General features: G+C 37.5%; 1 protein-coding gene across 8 annotated transcripts in view; it reads left to right on the top strand.

The window, feature by feature from the left end:
* The window catches only part of DMD (dystrophin), a 1,318,095-nt gene that overhangs the window by 957,303 nt on the left and 341,086 nt on the right, over positions 1-19,706 (top strand). For all 8 annotated transcript variants that reach the window (XM_068155047.1, XM_068155048.1, XM_068155051.1 and 5 more), the window contains one exon: positions 7,913-8,148. In XM_068155047.1, coding sequence (XP_068011148.1) covers positions 7,913-8,148 — 236 coding nt within the window. The remainder of the gene's footprint in view (positions 1-7,912; positions 8,149-19,706) is intronic.

Genomic DNA, 19,706 nt, shown 5'->3' with positions numbered 1-19,706 from the left:
AAGGAATAAATCAGTTTTAGAAGTGTCTTCCCAGATCTATCAGAAAAGCCTGTCTGAAGCTGAAGAATATGAGCATGGATTAAAAATAAAAAATAAAAGAAATGCACCTCCCTAGGTGATAGATCTTCACCTATGTGCTGTCATGTAGTCTAGCTGTTCCCAATGAAGTTTACATGGCTGAAGTGGTATTAAGAAGCCTTGATGTCATCCCATGAAATAAGTAAAACCTGTCTGATGTGCAGCTACCAAATCAGTGGCAGTGAGGGTGCTTGTGTTGCTGTGTTAAAATGATTTCAATGGGGAATGCTTTCTGTGCATGTGCCACAGGGTACAGGTATTCTTCCTCTGTTTTCCTCAGAGTGAGTAAAGTGCAGATGGGCCTCCTTGAGTATAACATTGTACAAAGGGTTTAAGGCCTTAACTTGGTACTGCTGATCATGGAACTAATTTCCCACGCTCGACATGTAAATGGAAATAAAATGTGTGTCCAGTTACTATGTTATTTCTTTGTCAAAAAACTTTTGACTTGGTAGATGCAGGTCAAAACTCCAACACTACTTAAAGCATTCAAAAGGATGGTGAGGAACATTCCTGTGAACAGAGTCAGTTCTGCTTAAAGGCTGTGGCTTTAAAGGCGGTGTGGAAGGGGTTGGAAACTGTTCAGTGTGTTGTCATTCTTCCTATTGATTCTGTTCCTGTTCAATACCTAAGTAAAGAGTTTTATTTTTCCTTAGTTGTCAGTTTGACCTTCTCTTGAAAGGCACTGAAATAAGCAGAATAATAATAATAAAAAAATAGGGAGTGGAGTGGTGGGGGAAGAGCAGGAAATTGTATTCCCGAAGTTGACTTCATTCTGCTTTTATTTCTGCACTTAAGTCTGAAGTTCTGTTTTATGACACATTCTTGTTATTCTCACTCCTAAAGTTTAATGCTATAGATTATTTTCATGATGCAAAAATTACCAATATCTTTCTGATTTTCATCCAGTGTATCTCAACGTGCAACGAGAAGTTGAAAACCACCCTTAGTTCAGAGTATTGTTAGTCTGAATTTTAGCTTTTTGTTAGATATTGTGTGTTTTTTCTACTGGTGTTCGACTTTGTTTCCTTCTATATTAAATAGTAGAAAGTGCTAATGAGAAATTGTCTTAAGAGCTACAAGTCAGTGTGGTTTAATGTCTTAAATTCTAATTGTTTGGTTTTATTGTTTGTCCTGTCACAGAAGTGAACCAATATAACCTTTAAGCTGAAAGATCAATACCTTAATTGTATTTCTGCATTTCTGTCTTGCACTAGGATAGAATTTACTACTCAGATCTTAAAAAAAAAAAAAAAAAAAAAGTTAAATGCATTAAAAAAATAAACCTAGTTCTGCATTTATAAATTTACTGGCAAAGAAAGAAAACCAAACAAAGCAAAACCCCAAACCAACAAAAAAATGAAACCAAACAAAGCAACAACAACAAAAATCATGAAACTCAAACTGAAACAAGCAACAATAACAAACAGAAAAAGGATCAAAAAGAAAATAATATATAAAAAAATCAACAAATAATTCCCCTTCACACAAACATCCAAGAAAAACTACACAGCCCACAACACTCCTCTCAAGCAAACAAACAAAAGAAACCCCAACCCCAAACCTAACAAGCTATCCCCTGAGTCATAGAAACTGTCAGTGCAGTTCTGGATAAGTTGTTTCAGAATGAGATCTGTTGCTCATATTGTCTAATCAGTCTTGATTTATATTTCTCTATTCATTTAAATTGATCATATGTATAATTCTGTTGAATGAACTATGACCGTTTGAGGCTGTGCCTTTAAGAAAGGGACACCATGGCTGAATGTTTTATAAACAAAGGACAGTCTAAACGAATTTCATTGGTAGATTGGTAGAAAGCAACTTTAAGTTTTGAGTACGACTGAGACTTTCCTCAGTTCACTTTCCCTCCTCCCTTTTCGCTTCTAGGCTCTCTGCCAGACTAACCTTGGACTGATAAGCGTGAGGCCTACAAACATACTAACATTTTGCTGTAATTTATAACTGCTTTTAATTAACAACTGCTCCTTTCCTCTCTTTCTAACCCTCTTTGGGGAAAAAGGGGAGAGAAGGGGGTATAGGGGGGGAACCTTCCTCCAGAATGGGGCGGGGGGAATTTTGTTCCTGTATTACTTTGCTGTATATTTCTGTGTATATATTGCAAATACTGTAAATTGTGTATATATACCCTGCATTCTCTAATACTGCTTGTAAATACAGTATTCCTTTGCTCCTCCGGCTGGCTAGCTGTGGTCAATTCTTTTTTTCCCTTCACTTTGTGGGGGAGGAGAAGGCTGGGCCTTCCTCTCAAACCCATGACATGAACCTTGCCATTTCTGTGGAAGCATGAAAGGGAGATGAGGGACAGATGTACTGTTTTAAGTGTTATTTTTGATCTGAGGCAAGATAAATGTCAGAATTGAAACATACTGTGCAACCATGTTCTAAAGGTAATTGCTATAAATACTTTGATAACTAAACTGGTTTGGTTACTCAAAGTGGAAGAGGTTATTGCCGTCCTCAGTAGCAGTAGTTAATGCCAGATAGCACTAATCTTGAAGCTTTAAAAGCAGATCTTATGCTGGACAGTATGCTTCTGCTAGTACTTTGCAGTTCTTTCCATAGTATTTCAAGTTTCCTAATACAAAAGTCATCAAAGGAATCTTAAAAAAATCACCCTAAACCAAAATTCAGAGCAGCTAAGCCACAAATAGTAGAAAATAAGGAAGATCCTCTTCTGCCATAGGTACCACTGGAGAATAAATAAATAAATAAATCTATAGTGGCAAAACTCTCATGTGTCTAACCAGGCCAAAAATACATGAAATTCTAAGAGATGCCAGACAGTCTTATCAGACACGCTGGGTCCACTTATGGAGGCTCTGTAGAGTCCTAGTTGAGACAGCTTTTCTTCAGTTTACCTCATAAGTAGATACTGATGAGAACTGAAATTTCTTCTAAGATAAGGTACATTCTGTTTAACCTATGTGAGTGCCAAACCAAGACACTGTTCTCCTGTTGTCTAAGAATTTCTGAAGTCACAGAAGAAATGCAAGGTATTTATGTGAACTTTAGGATAGATGGAAATGTACCTAAGTACCCGTCCATTGGTAAAGACTAGAAGTCAACACATGCACATACTTTTCATGCTTAAATGCTTTGTTTGAGTTCTGGGATGAAACTGTCAATTATGTTTCTCAGTAGTTGCGTGTGTCTTGACCATGATATTGAATACCTCACTGCAAATAATGAGCCTTGCCTTGAATCACTTTAACTTCATGAAGTTCATGTGAGGTGAGGGTGAAGTGAGGAGGTGCTTTGGAATTGTTGCAATCATGACTGATCTATGGAGCTGAATTACCATCCAGGGACAGACAATACACAAAATTCTGTGAATGTATGTCTTTGGTATATAATTTTCTCTTGATGTCAGACAGATTTTGTTAATAACCAGCTCAGGGAGAAGGTGGCATAAAAGCACATCAAAATCACAACCAAAATAAACCCAAACAAAACATTTTGAAATCTGTAGAAAACTATGATATATTTTGTTTTCATTATTTCTTTGTAGTTAGTGCTATTTTTTGCCCTTTTTTTTTGCCCTTCAGGCAATGAAATGACATTCATAAGAGACAGACATGATCAAAAGCATGCCATTTGCTGCTTCCACAGAACAAAGATGAAAAATTAGAACACTATAAGCAAAGTGTTTCTATTAAACTGTGATTACTATATTGGCATAAAAAAAAACCCTTCTGTGTATAATCGTGAGGATATTAATGATTTACCGTGACCCTTTTTGAATTCACTTCAGTTTCTGGACAGAGCAATTAAGACCAAGGAAGTGATGACTGATATTTTCTTTTCTTAGTGATTTTCTGAAAGTTATTTCAGTCCACTGAAGTTTGTAAGTTCCAAGTGTCACCTGAGTTAAACTAACTAAATACCAATAACATGTTGTTGTTGTTGACATTCTTTTCTGGCTTCATTGTATGTTAACAAGTGACCAAAACAGCAAGTGAACCTACAAATTAAATAGTTCTCATTTGTACGTGTATGAAAAGTAACTCTTAAGTATCCTTTGCCTTCGAAGAATATTATATACTTTCCCTTCTCATTGCCTTACTGATCTTATTACAATGTTCCATCCTTCCTCACTATTCTTGCTTGATGCACCTTTGTTTTAAACTTTTCCTTTGTTTGATGGCCCAAAGTCAGCAACTTTGTGGGCCCCATCCATTTTTTTTGAGCCATGCCACTCTGTGGAAGCTGATGTTCCTCCCCTTTTCTCCTCATCAGCACTAGTTGTCAAACTCATTTCTTCATCTGCTGACAGCTGAAGTAAAGTTATGATGTACTGAAACTTTGAGGAGAGAGCTGTGAGATATGATGATTGCTACCCACAAAGTCTGAAACTGTAGCACCTAACAGTGTTATGCTGTTCCCTAGCCAGCACAGAAGGAAACTTTTAGGTACTATGCACCATTCATTTTTTTAACAACTGCTTCCCATCTCCTTGAAAACATGGAGTGAGGGCTACTTGGAAGGGGCAGGAATTCAAAGATTCAGACTTTAAAGTATGAGTTGGGACTTTTTGCTTTAGGTAACAGACAGAGGCCTGTGCTAAAAGCCACAAACTCAGTCAGTTGTGTCCATGAATGATAGGTTTAGTATGTTGCCTTCTGATCACTGAATTCTCGCCCTGTTGAGCTAACAGCTTTGGGAAAAGTAGCATATAGGAAATAAAAAATATAGTTGTTAACTATGCCAGGCCTCATTTTATGGGACTGACTAATCACAGTATCATATAGTGGGTGAGGTTGGAAGGGGTGTCTGGAGGACATCTGCTCTAATTGCTCTGCTCAGGCTGCCCACAATTGTGTTCAGGAAACTTTTAAGCATCTACAGGGATGCAAATTCCACAGCTTCTTCAGGCAACCTGTTACAGGGCTCAGTTAAAAAGTATTTCCTAATACTCAGAGGGAACCCTGTGTGCTTCAGTCTGAGCCCATCATCTCTTCTCTTGTCATAGGACAGCAGTGGAAAGAGCTTGGCTCTGTCTTCTTTTCACCTTCCCTTCAGATATTTATACATGTTTAAGAGATCCCACTGATTCATGTCTTTTCCAAGCTAAACAGTTCCTACTTCCTCAGGCTTTCTTCATAATGGAGGTACTTCAGTCCCTTAATCGTATTTTCATCCACTCACTGGCTGCTGTCCAGTAGCTCTATAGCTGTCTTGTACTGGGAAGCACAGAACTGGATACAGTACTTAAAATGTGGCCTCAGTAGTTTGAGTACAAGTAATCTCTGCTTTATTTGCATAATTTAGATTAAAAGAAAGAGAATAAGGTAAAAAATAACTGTGTTAATTTCAAAAGAGGTGATGCAAAATGTGAGGAGTATGGAAGACAACTTATATATTAAAAGCACATGTGGTTTAGTGATTTTATACTTGAATAAAAGAGATCTATCAGGATTATCTGTTGTGCTTTGGATATGAAAACTTCAAATTTACTACTCTGTTACAGCAAACACCATGTTATTACAAAAGAACCCCCTTTACAAACCTCGTTCCTTGTCAGAAAAAGATATATCCATTCTCTCATCAGTATTGTGTAGTTTTAATTAAATGCTTAGTCTTAGAACACTTAATTAACTTCATAGTTATCCACAGGTATATAATTTTAAAGTACAGAAAGTACAAGAACTGCTCTTCAGAAATGCAATAATTGTATGGATGGGTAGATAAACCTAATTATTTGCAGTGCACGTTATTAAAAGTCATCATTTGCAGGAGCCACTTTTGGTATCATTTATTTATTTGGTGCCACTTATTCAGGCTAGATAAATAATGTATACATCAGTTGGTTTGGTAAATTGCAATCATATAGTATTTTCATCACTGACAGTATCTTATGTTGCTTTTTACAGTGACAATCATTTAGATGCTTGCACACAGCTTTTTCCCTTTCTGCAACACTGAAGAGGTTCACTGATTCCCCAGTGAAGCAAATCAAAACATTTCTCATAGTGTAAATCAGCTGCTAAATTCTTTGGCAAGATAAATGAACATTTCTGATTGCTCTAGGATTGCAGGGGGTTTTATGGGCAAACTGTTGAACTCTCTGTTATGGGTTTAAGAACCACAGAGTCCGGTCATCCAGGCTCTAGATAGCCCAAGAAGTGGACTGGAAAGTGTAATCTATGTTATTTCATTCCCATATGCCTGCAACCCCATTATAAACAGACAGCACAGGTTATTCTTAACTTTTCCTCTCTCTGCTCCCTTCCCGGTGCAGATTGGTATCTCTTGTAATGAGAGCATTGGCAAAGCTTATGAACATGAGCCAGCAGTGTGCCCAGGTGGCCAAGGCTAATGGAATCCTAGTTTGTATCAGGAACAATGTGACAAGCAGAAGCAGGGAAGTCATTCTGCCCCTGTACTCAGCACTGGTTAGGCCATACCTTGAGTACTGCATCCCATTCTGGGCCCCTCAATTCAAGAAAGATGTTGAATTGCTCTAACGTGTCCAGAGAAGGGCAACAAAGCTGGGAAAGGGTCTGGAGCACAAGCCCTATGAAGAGAGGCTGAGGGAACTGGGGGTGTTTAGCATGGAGAAGAGGAGGCTCAGGGGAGACCTTATTGCTGTCTACAACTACCTGAGGGATGGTTGTTTCCTGTAGCCAGGTGGGGGTTGGTCTCTTCTCCCAGGCAACCTGTGACAGAACAAGAGGACACAGTCTCAAGGTGTGCCAGTGGAGGTTTAGGCTGGATGTTAGGAAGAAATTCTTCACAGAAAGAGTGATTGGCCATTGGAATGGGCTGCCCAGGGAGGTGGTGGAGTCACCATCACTGGAAGTGTTTAAAAAGAGACTGGATGAGACACTTAGTGCCATGGTTTAGTTGATTAGACGGTGTTTGGTGATAAGTTGGACTCAATGATCTCAAAGGTCTTTCCAACCTGGTTAATTCTGTATTCTGTAATAGGGCTGGGGCTGAATATGAATTTTGGTGGATTTTATATGTTTTTGTACTGTTGTGTATAGTTGTGAATAGTACTTCCATTTAAATTTCCAGTTCTTTGCAATCCTATGTGGAACATTTTTCTTTTTCCCCTTTGGGGAGGGGTAGAAGAGTTTCCATCCACTCAAACCCAAGACACTCTTACCTGCTACCTGAGTTTTGAGACATTAGACAGACTTCTGAAAATACATTAATACCTGTGGAGGAAACCATCAGACTCTCAGAAGCACTAGAAATCAATAAACCCATTACTGTGCAGAGTTTTTTGGTGGCTCTTGTTGGTTGTTGTGGTTTGGGGGTTTTTTTGTGCATTGTGGTTTTTTTATTTTATTAATTTCTTATATTGGTCACAGATCCTATGGAAAATACCTGGTGGTAAAAGTAAGTGAGGATATTGTTGGTGAGGCAAATTCACAGCTACAGAGTGACTGGGGACTGTGGAAGAAACGTGGTTCTAGATACAGGGTTATGCTGTGATACATTGGGTGTTGTAACCAACTTTGATTTTGGAAGATGACTCATGTATAGAAATGCCTCAGTGACCTTGAGTGATGAGTGCTTATTACACTGAGATCTTTGCTATTGTTCCTAGGCCCCACTGGTCTCTTAAAGATGAAATTTCAATATGCAGAGAATACTGAATGTTAAGCGTACACTACAATAGAAATACTGTAGGAAGGTTAATTCATATCTTCTTTTAGATTTAATTTTCATATTTCCAGTAGACATAACATCAAGAAACAAGCTTACTTCTGTGTTCTCCTTTCTACTGCATCAATTCTGTTACTGAAATAAACATTTATCATAGTTCATTTATTCAGTAATTTTAGCATTTCTTTTCTTTCAGTAACTTCTGGTGAAACTGTTGCTGTGGATACACAAACCAGGGTAACCAAGGAAACCACCACCTTCAAACCAGAAATGCCATCTTCTGTGCTTTTGGAGGTTCCAGCCTTGGCTGACTTCAATAAGGCATGGGCAGAACTCACTGACTGGCTTTCTCGACTGGATCGAGAGATAAAATCTCAAAGAGTGATAGTAGGTGATCTTGATGACATCAACGACATGATCATCAAACAAAAGGTATGAGAAACACTGACTTTTTAAGTTGGAAGCCTCATGGTCTTTATTCTGTATTAAATAATTTCAACAAGGAACACAGGAGAGATGATAGGCTGCAGTATCTTTGGTTGTTACTTAAACTGCTTTATCCCATAAGCACAATCATTGGGTTAAAGATGTTAAGATAATTAACTCAGGAGAAAAAAAAAGAGAGTATTTAGTAATTTCTCTGGTATTTAAGACAGACCTCTTTATCTTTCTATTGATTGTACTGATTATGTCATAAGAGCATGCAAGACAGTGGCTGAAATATAAAGCTCATGAGAAAGAAGGAATTGCCTAGCATGCTCCAGGTCGCCAGGAGGAAAGATATTCTGTTTCGTACCTTTTCTTATGTTGCTTCTGTAATAAGTTGGAGAGGCTTATATCCTGCTGCTTCTGAGTTATGAAAAGCTCCTCAGTCATCTTAAAGAAAAGAACAGTTCATTATCACAAGTGTTTTGTCAGCTAAACTGCATCAGTGATATCAATCTTTGAAAACACAGGGGGGAAAAAAAGAAAAGGAAGTACATGTGCAAGTTACAGAAAAAATAAAAAGGAAAAATAAAATAAAAGCTAAAGTTTCGCAATAAAAACTAATTTGGTGTTATACAGCTTAAAAGTAATTGCCTGCCTTCTAGTGTGAACACAGCTCAATAGAAAAGATTTGGCTTGCCTGTGCAAAACTTTTTACCTGTTAATTTTCCACACAGTTCAGCTCTAAACTGAGTTTAGGACTTTCTGTTATAAGATTCTCTTCTGCTTTCTCTTCCTCATGAAAAAAAATCTGATTTGGAAAATACTGACATTCTTTCTTTTTTTTACTTTTTTTATTTTTTTACAAAAAGTTGAAATAAAAAGAGGAAACAATAGATATATTTTGCCTAGCATCTGTACTGAACATTACAATATGCAGATGACTCACATAAGGAGTTCTGCTCATTTTCTTATCTACATCTTTTTTATTTTTTCTTGTGTCTCAATATCACCTACACAGGACACTGGATTAGAGTAACTGTTATGCCAGGTGAAAAAGATTAAGGACCAAATAAGACTTAGTTGTTTATTACCTTCTCAGATTTTTCAGAAACATTTTGGGTTTTAAAATTTTCTGTTGTCAAATACCTGGTTCAGAATGATAAGAATTTTTTTACTTATAATTATATATTTTTTTTTTAATTTATACCTCCTCTAAGCATGTTATTCTGGAAGGCAAAATCCATTGCTTGCTTCCTTCAGCAGATCTCTTTTTGTTAAATGTGAGATCAAATTATTAGCTCCCCAGAATTTCAAATAATGCTATGTGTTTTGTAATGGACGGGTTTATAGCTGTATTTAAATTTAACTCAAGGCTAAAATATTTTTGGTGGTTAAGCCAGCAGTCTTGTAGTCTTCCTCTCACTTCTGTTTCTGGCTGGATAGCCCTGTCTCTTTCTTTGATGCCATGCTGTGCTGGTAACAAAACCAGCAGGAAAACTCTTTTTTGTTGTGCTTACCTCTCTAATTGGCGGTGCAACAGAATGTGACATTTAATATACTCTCTGATGAAATGGAAGAACCAATGTCTAAATATAGACTGCCATTCTGTTAATTGGCTCTCTCTTCTCTAATGGTCCTCTTAATGCATGGAAATGAACATAAGGAAATTTTGATTCTGTTCCTAAATCTCTCACTGGATTATTAGGTGAGATTAGCAGAAAAAATTTACAAAATTCAGGAGGAATTTTAGGTTTCTCAAACAAAATCTCCTGCTTTCTAGTGTGTGGATTGTCTGCAACAGTATGTGAGCTGATGAAGTTGGCTAGTCTGAAAAGCCAGGCCAGATATGATCTAAGTTAGAAATCCAAAAATAGTGCTTACCTCCCCAGATCTGTGTATATTTGGTAAAAGATTGCTGTCATACCTCTCCTGTGGTTCTGATTTAAAAGTCATTGAAAGTGACAACATTGCATTGCACTCTATTTGCAGAGCTTCTTGTACTTCTACAAGGATCTCAGTAAGCTATATAGGAGTTCCATCTCAGTAGATTATCCTCTTTCTTTCCCCCTTTCTTTTCTTTCCCCCTTTCTTTTCTTTCCCCCTTTCTTTTCTTTCCCCCTTTCTTTTCTTTCCCCCTTCCTTTTCTTTCCCCCTTCCTTTTCTTTCCCCCTTTCTTTTCTTTCCTCCTTTCTTTTCTTTCCTCCTTTCTTTTCTTTCCTCCTTTCTTTCTTTCCTCCTTTCTTTTCTTTCCTACTTTCTTTTCTTTTCTCCTTTCTTTTCTTTCCCCCCTTTCTTTTCTTTCCCCCTTTCTTTTCTTTCATCTTTTTTACTTAAGGTGTAAAATACCATATTAGCACAGCTGACTACTTCCTTTATAAAAATTGATCATTGTAAAGATACATGCTCCAAGAAACCTTTTTCATTATAACACATCCACTTCAAACTGCTAGTCCTGTTGGTATGTTACCAAATTCTTGCTGTTTGGGGTTTTTTTTTCCCATTTAATATTCCTTTCAAAACAGAGAACCACATTCCTAATAAGAAATCAAAATGTCAAGGTAAACATTTTAAAAGCAAAGAAATCCCATATCCTAGTAACACTTATAATGGGATATTTTCCAAACTACCCAGGTAAAAATAGGTGACCTTAGGTTGTTCCTTCTTTCACAGCAGCATGTAATTTTGTTCAAGTTCAGTCTCTGAGGGCATTTTAGTTAAGTTCATTTAAATCTGATTCTGTCACAAGAATAACTGCCAATAACTCTGCCATATTTTTCCCCCACAAAAGTTAAAGACATCATTAGCCCCCATTTGAACTTTGCTTGGAGGTGATCACAGTGAATAGGTACTCTTGTGTGAGCAACATTTACAAAGGTCAATCACGGAACAAAACAAAATACAAAAGACAGATATTGTAAAAAAAAAAAAAAAAAAGAAGAAAAAAGGGGGGAAAAAGAAAAATATTTGTTTTAGTGGCAGCTTGCCTTTAATGAAAGAAACAATTTAACTTAAATTTCCCTAGGTGATGCAGAATCACAGAATATTAAGGGCTAGAAGGGACCTCAAAAGATCATCTGCCAGAGCAGGATCACCTATATCAGGTCATGCAGGGACGCATCCAGGCAGCTTTTGAATATCTCCAGAGAGGGAGACTCTGCAACCCCCCTGGGCAGCCTCTTCCGGTGTTCTGTCACCTTCACAGGGTTTTTTAATTTTTTTTTTCTCTTGTTTACATGGAACTTCCTATGCTTCAACTTCCACCCATTGCCCCTTGTCCTGTCATTGGGCATCACTGAGAAGAGCCTGGATCCATCCTCCTAGTACTCACCCTTTACATATTTATAAACATTCATGAGGTCATGCCTTAGTCTCCTCTGCTCCAAACTAAAGAGCCCTAGCTCCCTCAGTCTCTCCTTGTAAGGAAGGTGTTCCATTCCCTTCATCATTTTTGTAGCTCTGTCCTGGACTCTTTCAAGCAGTTCCCTGAGGCCCTTCTTGAACTGAAGGGCCCAGAACTGAACAGAATATTCCAGATGCAGCTTCACCAGGGCAGAGTAGAGGGGGAGGAGAACCTCTCCTAACCACACTCCTAATACAGCCCAGAATGGCATTGATGGTCTTGGCCACAAGAGCACATTGCTGGCTTATGGTCATCCTTCCATCTGCTAGGACCCTCAGGTCTCTTTTCCCTTCACTGCTCTCCAACAGGCCAGGTGGAGGTACTAGGTAGTAAAAGGAGCATAATGAAAAAGTAGTATAATGGCTGTTCATTTCAAACATCTACACTTAACCTTTCTGCCAGATGAATGGTACACATTTGTTCCAGACAAAGCATTGTATATTTTAGTCATCTGTATTTGTATATATCTTGTTAAATTCTGCATAATTAAACTAGAAGACACTAAAATGTGCATGGTAAAGAAATGTAGTACTACTTTAGTGTCATCCATGTTTTCATTAGAGGAAAAAAATATTCTACTTTCCTCATTTGCTTGAAGATTGATGTTTTGCAGGATTTGATCCTTGAAAAAATAAATGTAAGGCAGCCTGACAAGAGACTCATATGTTGTTTCTTTAGACATTCTTACTCTGCAAGTAAAGTTCACAGGAATTATTGAGAATATATAATATGCCAAGATGTAACTCAGTGAGGGACATGAAAGAATACACCTTGCACTGTTGCTTCATTTCACCATCCTTACTTCAGAATAATCAAGATGTTTTATACTTGAGCTCAGGAGGGGATTCTTCATGAAAGAGAAAGCTGTGGACAGAGGACCAAGATAATAATCTGTATTTTACTACATCATTGAAAAATGGAAGCCTGCTCTCTCCTGTGAAGAAAGATGGAGAGAATTGACACTGTTTAGTCTGAAGAAGAGAAGGCTGAGAGAGGATCTTATCAATGCCTCTAAATATTTGAAGGGTGGGTGTCAAGATGCAGGTGCCAGGCTCTTTGTGGTGGTGCCCAGTGATAGAAGGAACAACAGGTACAAGCTAGAACACAGGAGGTTCCACCTCGACACGAGGAGACACTTCTATATGGTGACGGTGATGAAGCACTGGAATAGGCTGCCCAGAAAGGTTGTGGAGTCTCCTCCAGACACTTTCCTGCCTGTATGCATTCCTGTGTGGCTTGTCCTAGGTGATCCTGCTTTGGCAGAGGATTTGGACTTGATGATCTCTGGAGATCCCTTCTAATCCCGAACATTCTGTGATTTTTATTTAAGATGCCAAGAATCCTTTACTCAGAACCTTTGCTTTTGTATCATTGTGTTTTGAGGATGGTTTACAGTAGGAATAGAGGTCTACTAAAAGCAGTGAACCATGGAGCATGTGCAAAGCTTGAAGGTAATTAACAATGCCTGTCAAAGAGATCAAAACCTATAGTCTCCTTAATTCTGAATTCTGTCTGTGGATTTTTCTAAGGCATGCTGTCCATCCAGACATTTTGTGGTCTATGTTGTTGAAAACATGGCTTTCATTTGTACTGGATGAACATAGATTTTATTCAGTAAAAAATAAGAACTATTACTAATGTTGTTGACTTCAAACAATTTTCAGTGCTTACTGTGTTTCAGAGCTTCAGTGCTTGTTGGTTCTAAGAGCATAGGTTGAGTTTGCACTGTTAGGTGCAGTGGAGGGGATTAATCTGAAAAAATAGCATTTATGTAGAATGAGATCTACAGCTAAGAGTCACTGAGACTTAAAAGAGTGAAAAAAACAGTCTTAGGTAATGATTTGTGTCATCCTAAGGTAGCCATCCCCAAAGATTCAGATAATTTATTTCTACTCAATTAATTTGTCACTATTCAAAAAGTAGGTTTGATCATCTGTCAGAGAAGTAAATAAAATTGTAATGAAGAGATTATTTGCATTATTAATTACTGGATTGACTTTTTTCAATAGCTGAGGATTTTTGTGCAGCTGAAGACAGCAAAATAACTGTTAAGGAAAAATATTTATTTATAAACTATGCAATTACCAGATTTCAGATGAAAGAGTAGGCTTAACTGACATTCTGCTTTTTCTTCAGTATTTTTTGATCTGTCTATCCTTCCCCATGGTTACATATCGTGCATTATAACACACAACTTTATAAATTATATTTTCATATGCAACCTTGTACTTAGCACTGCTTAGGCCACACCTTGAGTATTGTGTCCAGTTCTGGGCCCCTCAGTTCAAGAAAGATGTTGAATTGCTCGAGCATGTCCAGAGAAGGGCAACAAGGCTAGTGAGAGGTTTGGAGCACAAGCCCTATGAGGAGAGGCTGAGGGAGCTGGGGTTGCTTAGCCTGAAGAAGAGGAGACTCAGGGGAGACAGTTTTACTCTCTACAACTACCTGAAAGGAGGTTGTAGACTGGTGGGGGGTGGTCTCTTCTTCCAGGCAACCAGCATCACCACAAGAGGACACAGTCTCAAGCTGCTCGAGGGGAAGTTTAAGCTGAAGGTGAGGAGAACTTCACAGAAAGAGTGATTGACCATTGGAATGGGCTGCCCAGGGAAGTGGTGGAGTCACTGTCCCTGGAGGTGTTCAAAAAAGGATTGGAAATGGCACTTGAAGCCATGGTTTAGTTAGTCATGAGGTGTTGGGTGATAGGTTGGACTTGATGATCTCTGAGGTCTTTTCCAACCTTATTGATTCTATGATTCTAAGTATAGGACGAAATTCTCAACATTTAGGATAGTGTGCTTCAAGTTCTATAGAGGTTTGAAGATGTTTCATGTCAGTGACATATGCACCAAAAGACCCATATAACATACCTTCAGATAATATTGAAGAACATCATAGATTTTACGCATGGAGATGAGCGTTTCCCAATTTCATGTTCTGATGTGCTGAAAGGGAGGAGTTCTCCAGTCCAGAATCCAAGTATGATAGCAGTAAGTTGTGAATTGGCATTCATACTTTCATAATCAGTCTTCAGGAGTGTATTTGCCCTATGCTTCATGCAGTGCTGTCATGCTGCTTAGAGGGTTGTTTTCAAAGCTTCACATTCTGTAGGATCTTCTATTTGCATATGAAGAAACAGCTGCAGACAGTCCCTGAGGAATTGTTGGACCAGGATCAAGTAGCTCCCAAAGCAGGGCTGTAGCTGAAACTGCTTCTGCAGCATGTTGGAGGGTTCATTGGCATTGTGCACTTTCTCTGACAGCAGATCCCTCCACATGATTTTGTGGCTTAAGTAGTATGCAAACCCTCCTGTATTTCTATGAATTTTACCATAGATTTATTTATTCAGGAGAATATTATCACTATTTTATATGTAACTCAGGGTGTTAATGTTCTATTTAAGATGGAATATCTGACAAAATTCTTATTTCATACTGTGTCATGCTGTTAGACTTTTAAAATTAATTCTAATTTATGAGAAGAACTGGAAGGCTGGTTTCAGTTTTTGAAGTGAATAAAAAAGACTAATAAATGAGCAGGTTTCTAAATATATTAGAAAAAGTTAGAACTACAAGGTTTGCATGCTGAAAGATTTTATCTTTTTTTTTTTTTTTATAGAGTAGAGGAAAATGAAAAGATGTCTTTCAGCCTTTAAGCCTGTTCTTAAGGGTTAGGAAATACAGCAGGATGCTCTAGAAACCCTGGAAATTGGAGTCTTAAAAGGGAAAGGGGAAGAAAAATGATTAAAAAAAGTATTAATCTGAAAATTGGATCTCAAGGGACATAGAATACATGTCAAGAGACTCCTTTTTTTAGTACTTTGTTGCACATAAAGAAAACTGATATCTTAAAATAGCTTGGTCAGCTCATTACAGTAGGTTAGAGAGTATATGTGTCTGTTTTCTGCAGCAATAAAACAAGCTGTCTAAACACTGTCTTTTGCAGAGTGATTAGCAGCCATTTCCTTTTTTCTCTCTAATGTTAATCACTAGGACGTGCATAAAAAATTTTACCTCTAAGGATCTGATTCTAAAGGCATTGAAGTAACAGAGATACTTTCATTACTTTCATCGTGTATCAATTAGTTTTTAGTCAGGCTAGAAATTATCATCATCAGAAAAAATAAAAAATAGAAATGCTACTGTTGTGCCTAAAGACCTAAACATAACTTTGTTTTCTTTGCTTTCATTGGCCTACTGTGAAATAATTTTGGGGGTGTGTTGGGTTTGGGGTTGGTTGTTTTTTCATCTGTGTTTTTTTGGTTGTTTGGGATTCTGGGGGGTGTTGTTGCTTGGTTTGTTTTTTGCTGGCTTTTATTTGGTTGGTTGATTCGTTTTAGTTTTTGTTGGATTTTGGTTGGTTGGTTGGTTTGGGGTTTTTGCCAGTTACTGCCAAATAAGCTTCTGGGTAAAGGTAGATTGTCACGATTAGTGCAACTGGCATCCTTGTCAGGATCAACAGGGAAAGGACAAGAGTGTAGGTCCTAATTTTCATTTGCATTTATAGGTTAAGTATTAGAAGCATGCACTTTCCTCTAGGATCTCATTTTTCAATAGCAAATACATTTTTCTGCATTTCTAAGCCTGACCTATCTTATAAGCATAAACAACCTATTCCATCAACACTGCACTTTACCTGACTTATTCTTTTATCTCAATCACTTGTTTCACTGTGTGCATTTGCATCCCTCTAGTATGTGCAACTTAGAGACCTGCTGCACTTGGCCCCTTGCTAACACACTATGGGTATGAAAAGGCTGTTTAATGTTGTGTGCCATCTGCAGTATGGACTATGGGGAAATTCTGCTGAGCTAGAAAGTACAAAAATTGTTTATATCTTCATGAGTTCTCTGTGTGCCCAGGCAGGGGAAAAAAAAAAAAAAAGATTAAAAAATCCTGGGCTACATTTAATAAAACTGTAGCCAGCAGACTGAGTGAAGTGATGATTCCCTTGCATTCAAGATCTGTGAGACCACTTCTAGCATCTTGTGCCTAGTTCTAGGCTTCCCAATGTGCAACAAAGAGACTGGGGGAATCTAGTGCAGGGTTACCAAGGTGGTCAGGGGATGGCACACTTGATAGAAGAGGCTGAGAACTGGCCTTAACTCAGCCTGGGACAGAGTCCAGGATTGACCTTATTACTGCATACAGCCTCTGGATAGGAGAGTGTACAGAACATGGAGCCAGACTCTTCTCAAAAGTGGGCAGCAAAAAGACAAGAGGCAAGACCAGATGTGACTTTGAATTTGGAACCATTTGAACAGCAGATTGGGCAAGATGATCTCAAAAGGCCCCTTCCAACCTAAATTATTCTGTGGACATATGGTCCCTTCCAACCTTATTGATTCTGTGAATCTATGATTCTATATAGGAAGACTCTATGTTGTATACCTTTTCAATGAAGCTCACTTTAAAAGGAAGTAAAACACAGATATATGCCACCTTTGCACTTCTCCCACCTCAGCTCTTATTAACTTTAAGAGCTGGAGCAGTCCTAACAAAATTTCAACAAATTATTTTGTTCTAAGTCATACTGAGGATTTGTTAAAACAGTTGCAGGTTGTAGGGGGCTATATTTTTGTATCTGTATTAATATATGCATTATTAGCAGTAGTAACAAGGAAAGTCAAGAGTGACTTTGACTTTATCCTGTAATTATGAGAAACATAAAAGCAGCTTGTTTCTAAATAATTGTGAAATGTATAATTCTTATCTAGATGTAATCACAAGGTGCAAATTAAAACTAAAGGGAACAATTGTATATTTACTAATTTTATGTGTGAGGAGATGGAGCTGTTCTTAGAGAGTAAGTTTTCCTCTGTCAGAAAAAAATAACATCAAATCCCAGCAGAGCTCCCTAACAAAGTTGATCTTAAAACAGAGCTCTTTTATATGAAAGAGGAAATGATCCCAGAATTTTAACTAAAATAATCTACCTTCTTGAATTGGTTTCCCAAAATGCCAAAGGTACTCTGAAGCTTCTATGAACAGTGCTTAATAAAAACATAGATTGAGGGATTTGCTAGCAGGTGGACAATTCCCTTTTGAGGAAGAGAAGCCAGCAGTGTCATTATCATCCTTTTTCATGAAGGAACTGTTTTAAAGAAAACGTCAGTAGATTTATTTTTAAGCTTTTGGATATGTCAGATAATTTCCAGTGACTTAGTTCTATTGCAGTTAGTCAACTTCTTGCAATTCCTTTTTCTCTTTTCCCAGTAGAATACTAGAACAGGTTTTTTGCACTTAGAGATGTTCTTGTGGAGAGTTCTCTGTTGATTTATATGGGTATATTGTTTTATAACACTCATGCAAAGTAATCAAAATTACTCCATGTAAACAGGAGGTAGACATCTAATTCACTAAGGCGAAATATTTCAATTTTATGCTGTGTAGAGCTGCAAAAGTGAAAAGGTAAAATCTCTAGTAACACCATAAGTGAAGCATAAAGCAGGATTCTTGACTATTTTTCTCCATTACCTAACCATTATGCACATTTATTTCACCATGTGCCCCACCACTAGACATGTGTTATTACTAGATTTAACAGGAAATAAGTTATAGTGCTTCTGAGGAGGGAGAAAGGTAATGGAAGTGAAAACTGCATGACTTGTGAAGCTAGTATTAAGGAAAATTGAGGAGAGAGACACACCATAATCTGACTTTGCCTGATCTCACCTGTTTGCCCCATATTCTTCTTCACCTTTGTGGAACATGCCTGGAGTTCCCTTTGGCCTCTCTTTTCTTCAATGTATTATCCTTTGTGTTTCTACTAAACAGAAAATGCATGCAGAAGACGAGAACAAATTGTCTGATTTTGCTTAACATCTCCAACAGGTGATATCCTTTGTTAATGATGAACAACAATGAAGAAACACTGAATTCTAGCATTTCTGGATTCTCTTTTTCTTTCACTAGTTGGGAAGGGTGGTGAGAGGAGGTCTTGTGTTTATTTTTTGGGCTTTCTGATATAAAATAACAATCCTCCTTCACTACTGCAAAATCTCCGAGATTCATATTAACAGACAGAAAAAAAATTACAATGTAATTGGACAGAATATGATTTTTGGTTTTCAGTCTACTATACACTGCAATTGAATTTCAGGAAATGGCTGAATACTCACTGAACTTGACATATAAAAGTAATCCTGTTAAGGGAAGTAGGACTATCTGTTTTCCTCAAAGAAGACATTTTTCTGAACTGAACCAGTGAATTCAGCTCTTCACACAATCAGCTGATGAAGGAGGACTTAATTAAGACTGGTTTTGTACTAAATGTGGTCCAGTTTGCATTACTGAAACCACTCATCCATCTCCGTTTCTAGCTGATACAATAATCAAGATAACAAATCAACTCCCAGAACTGTATTCTGCTACTGTTATGGGCTATTGCTTCTATTGAGCTAAAAGATCAATTTAATTTATCACCATGTGAGTTTCATAGACAGAGGTTTTGTCACCTCAACCAGCTCCCAAATTTCTTTTTCATGCTTCTGGATTTGTCAAATCTTCCAGTTGAATTGTTAAACACAGAATGCACACCGGTGTTCATGAAGTTCAAATAGTGCCACTGTCTACTCTATTTGTTTGCAAAGAGTTTTCCTGTTAGCCACTAATACACAAGTAACTCAGTTGCTGCAGTTACTTACTGCTCATAGAAGTATAGTTTAAGAACAGGTAATGCTTTTTCATCTTTTTCTCAATGGGTTTTGTACAACCACCAATTAGAAATAGTCAATAAAAGGCGGGAAGACCATTCAGCGTGGCAAAACATAAGTTAAACTGATCCACTGGACAAGAAAAAAAGGTAATGTTTAGTGTTCATTTCTATGTACTTAAACAACTAGGCAAGAGTAGAGTATAACTAACTTAAAAGTGCAGTGCTAATTTGTTAATACTACTGATATAAAGATTTTTGCTGCTGTCAAGTCTTAAAAATAAATCACAAATATGTAATAAGTGCTCATTGATCCAGACTATTACAGTTCAGTGATAATCTTGAGCAAATTTCCTTTTAAAAAGTAACTAATTGAAGTGGAAATTAAGTAATAGAATCAACATTAGAAAGATTCTAGAAAGCCAGAGAGTTATAATCATTCAGCATCTCGCACATCTGGCCTTACTTGTTGATAACAGACATGGAAATTGTTTGAAACTGAAAATAAAGA

Source organism: Melanerpes formicivorus, unplaced genomic scaffold, assembly GCF_026170545.1.
Source record: "Melanerpes formicivorus ecotype bairdi unplaced genomic scaffold, bMelFor1.0.p_v2 SCAF_30, whole genome shotgun sequence".
Taxonomy (NCBI): domain Eukaryota; kingdom Metazoa; phylum Chordata; class Aves; order Piciformes; family Picidae; genus Melanerpes; species Melanerpes formicivorus.
The sequence above is the reverse complement of the archived record's forward strand: the minus strand, read 5'-3'. Positions and strand labels throughout refer to the sequence as shown.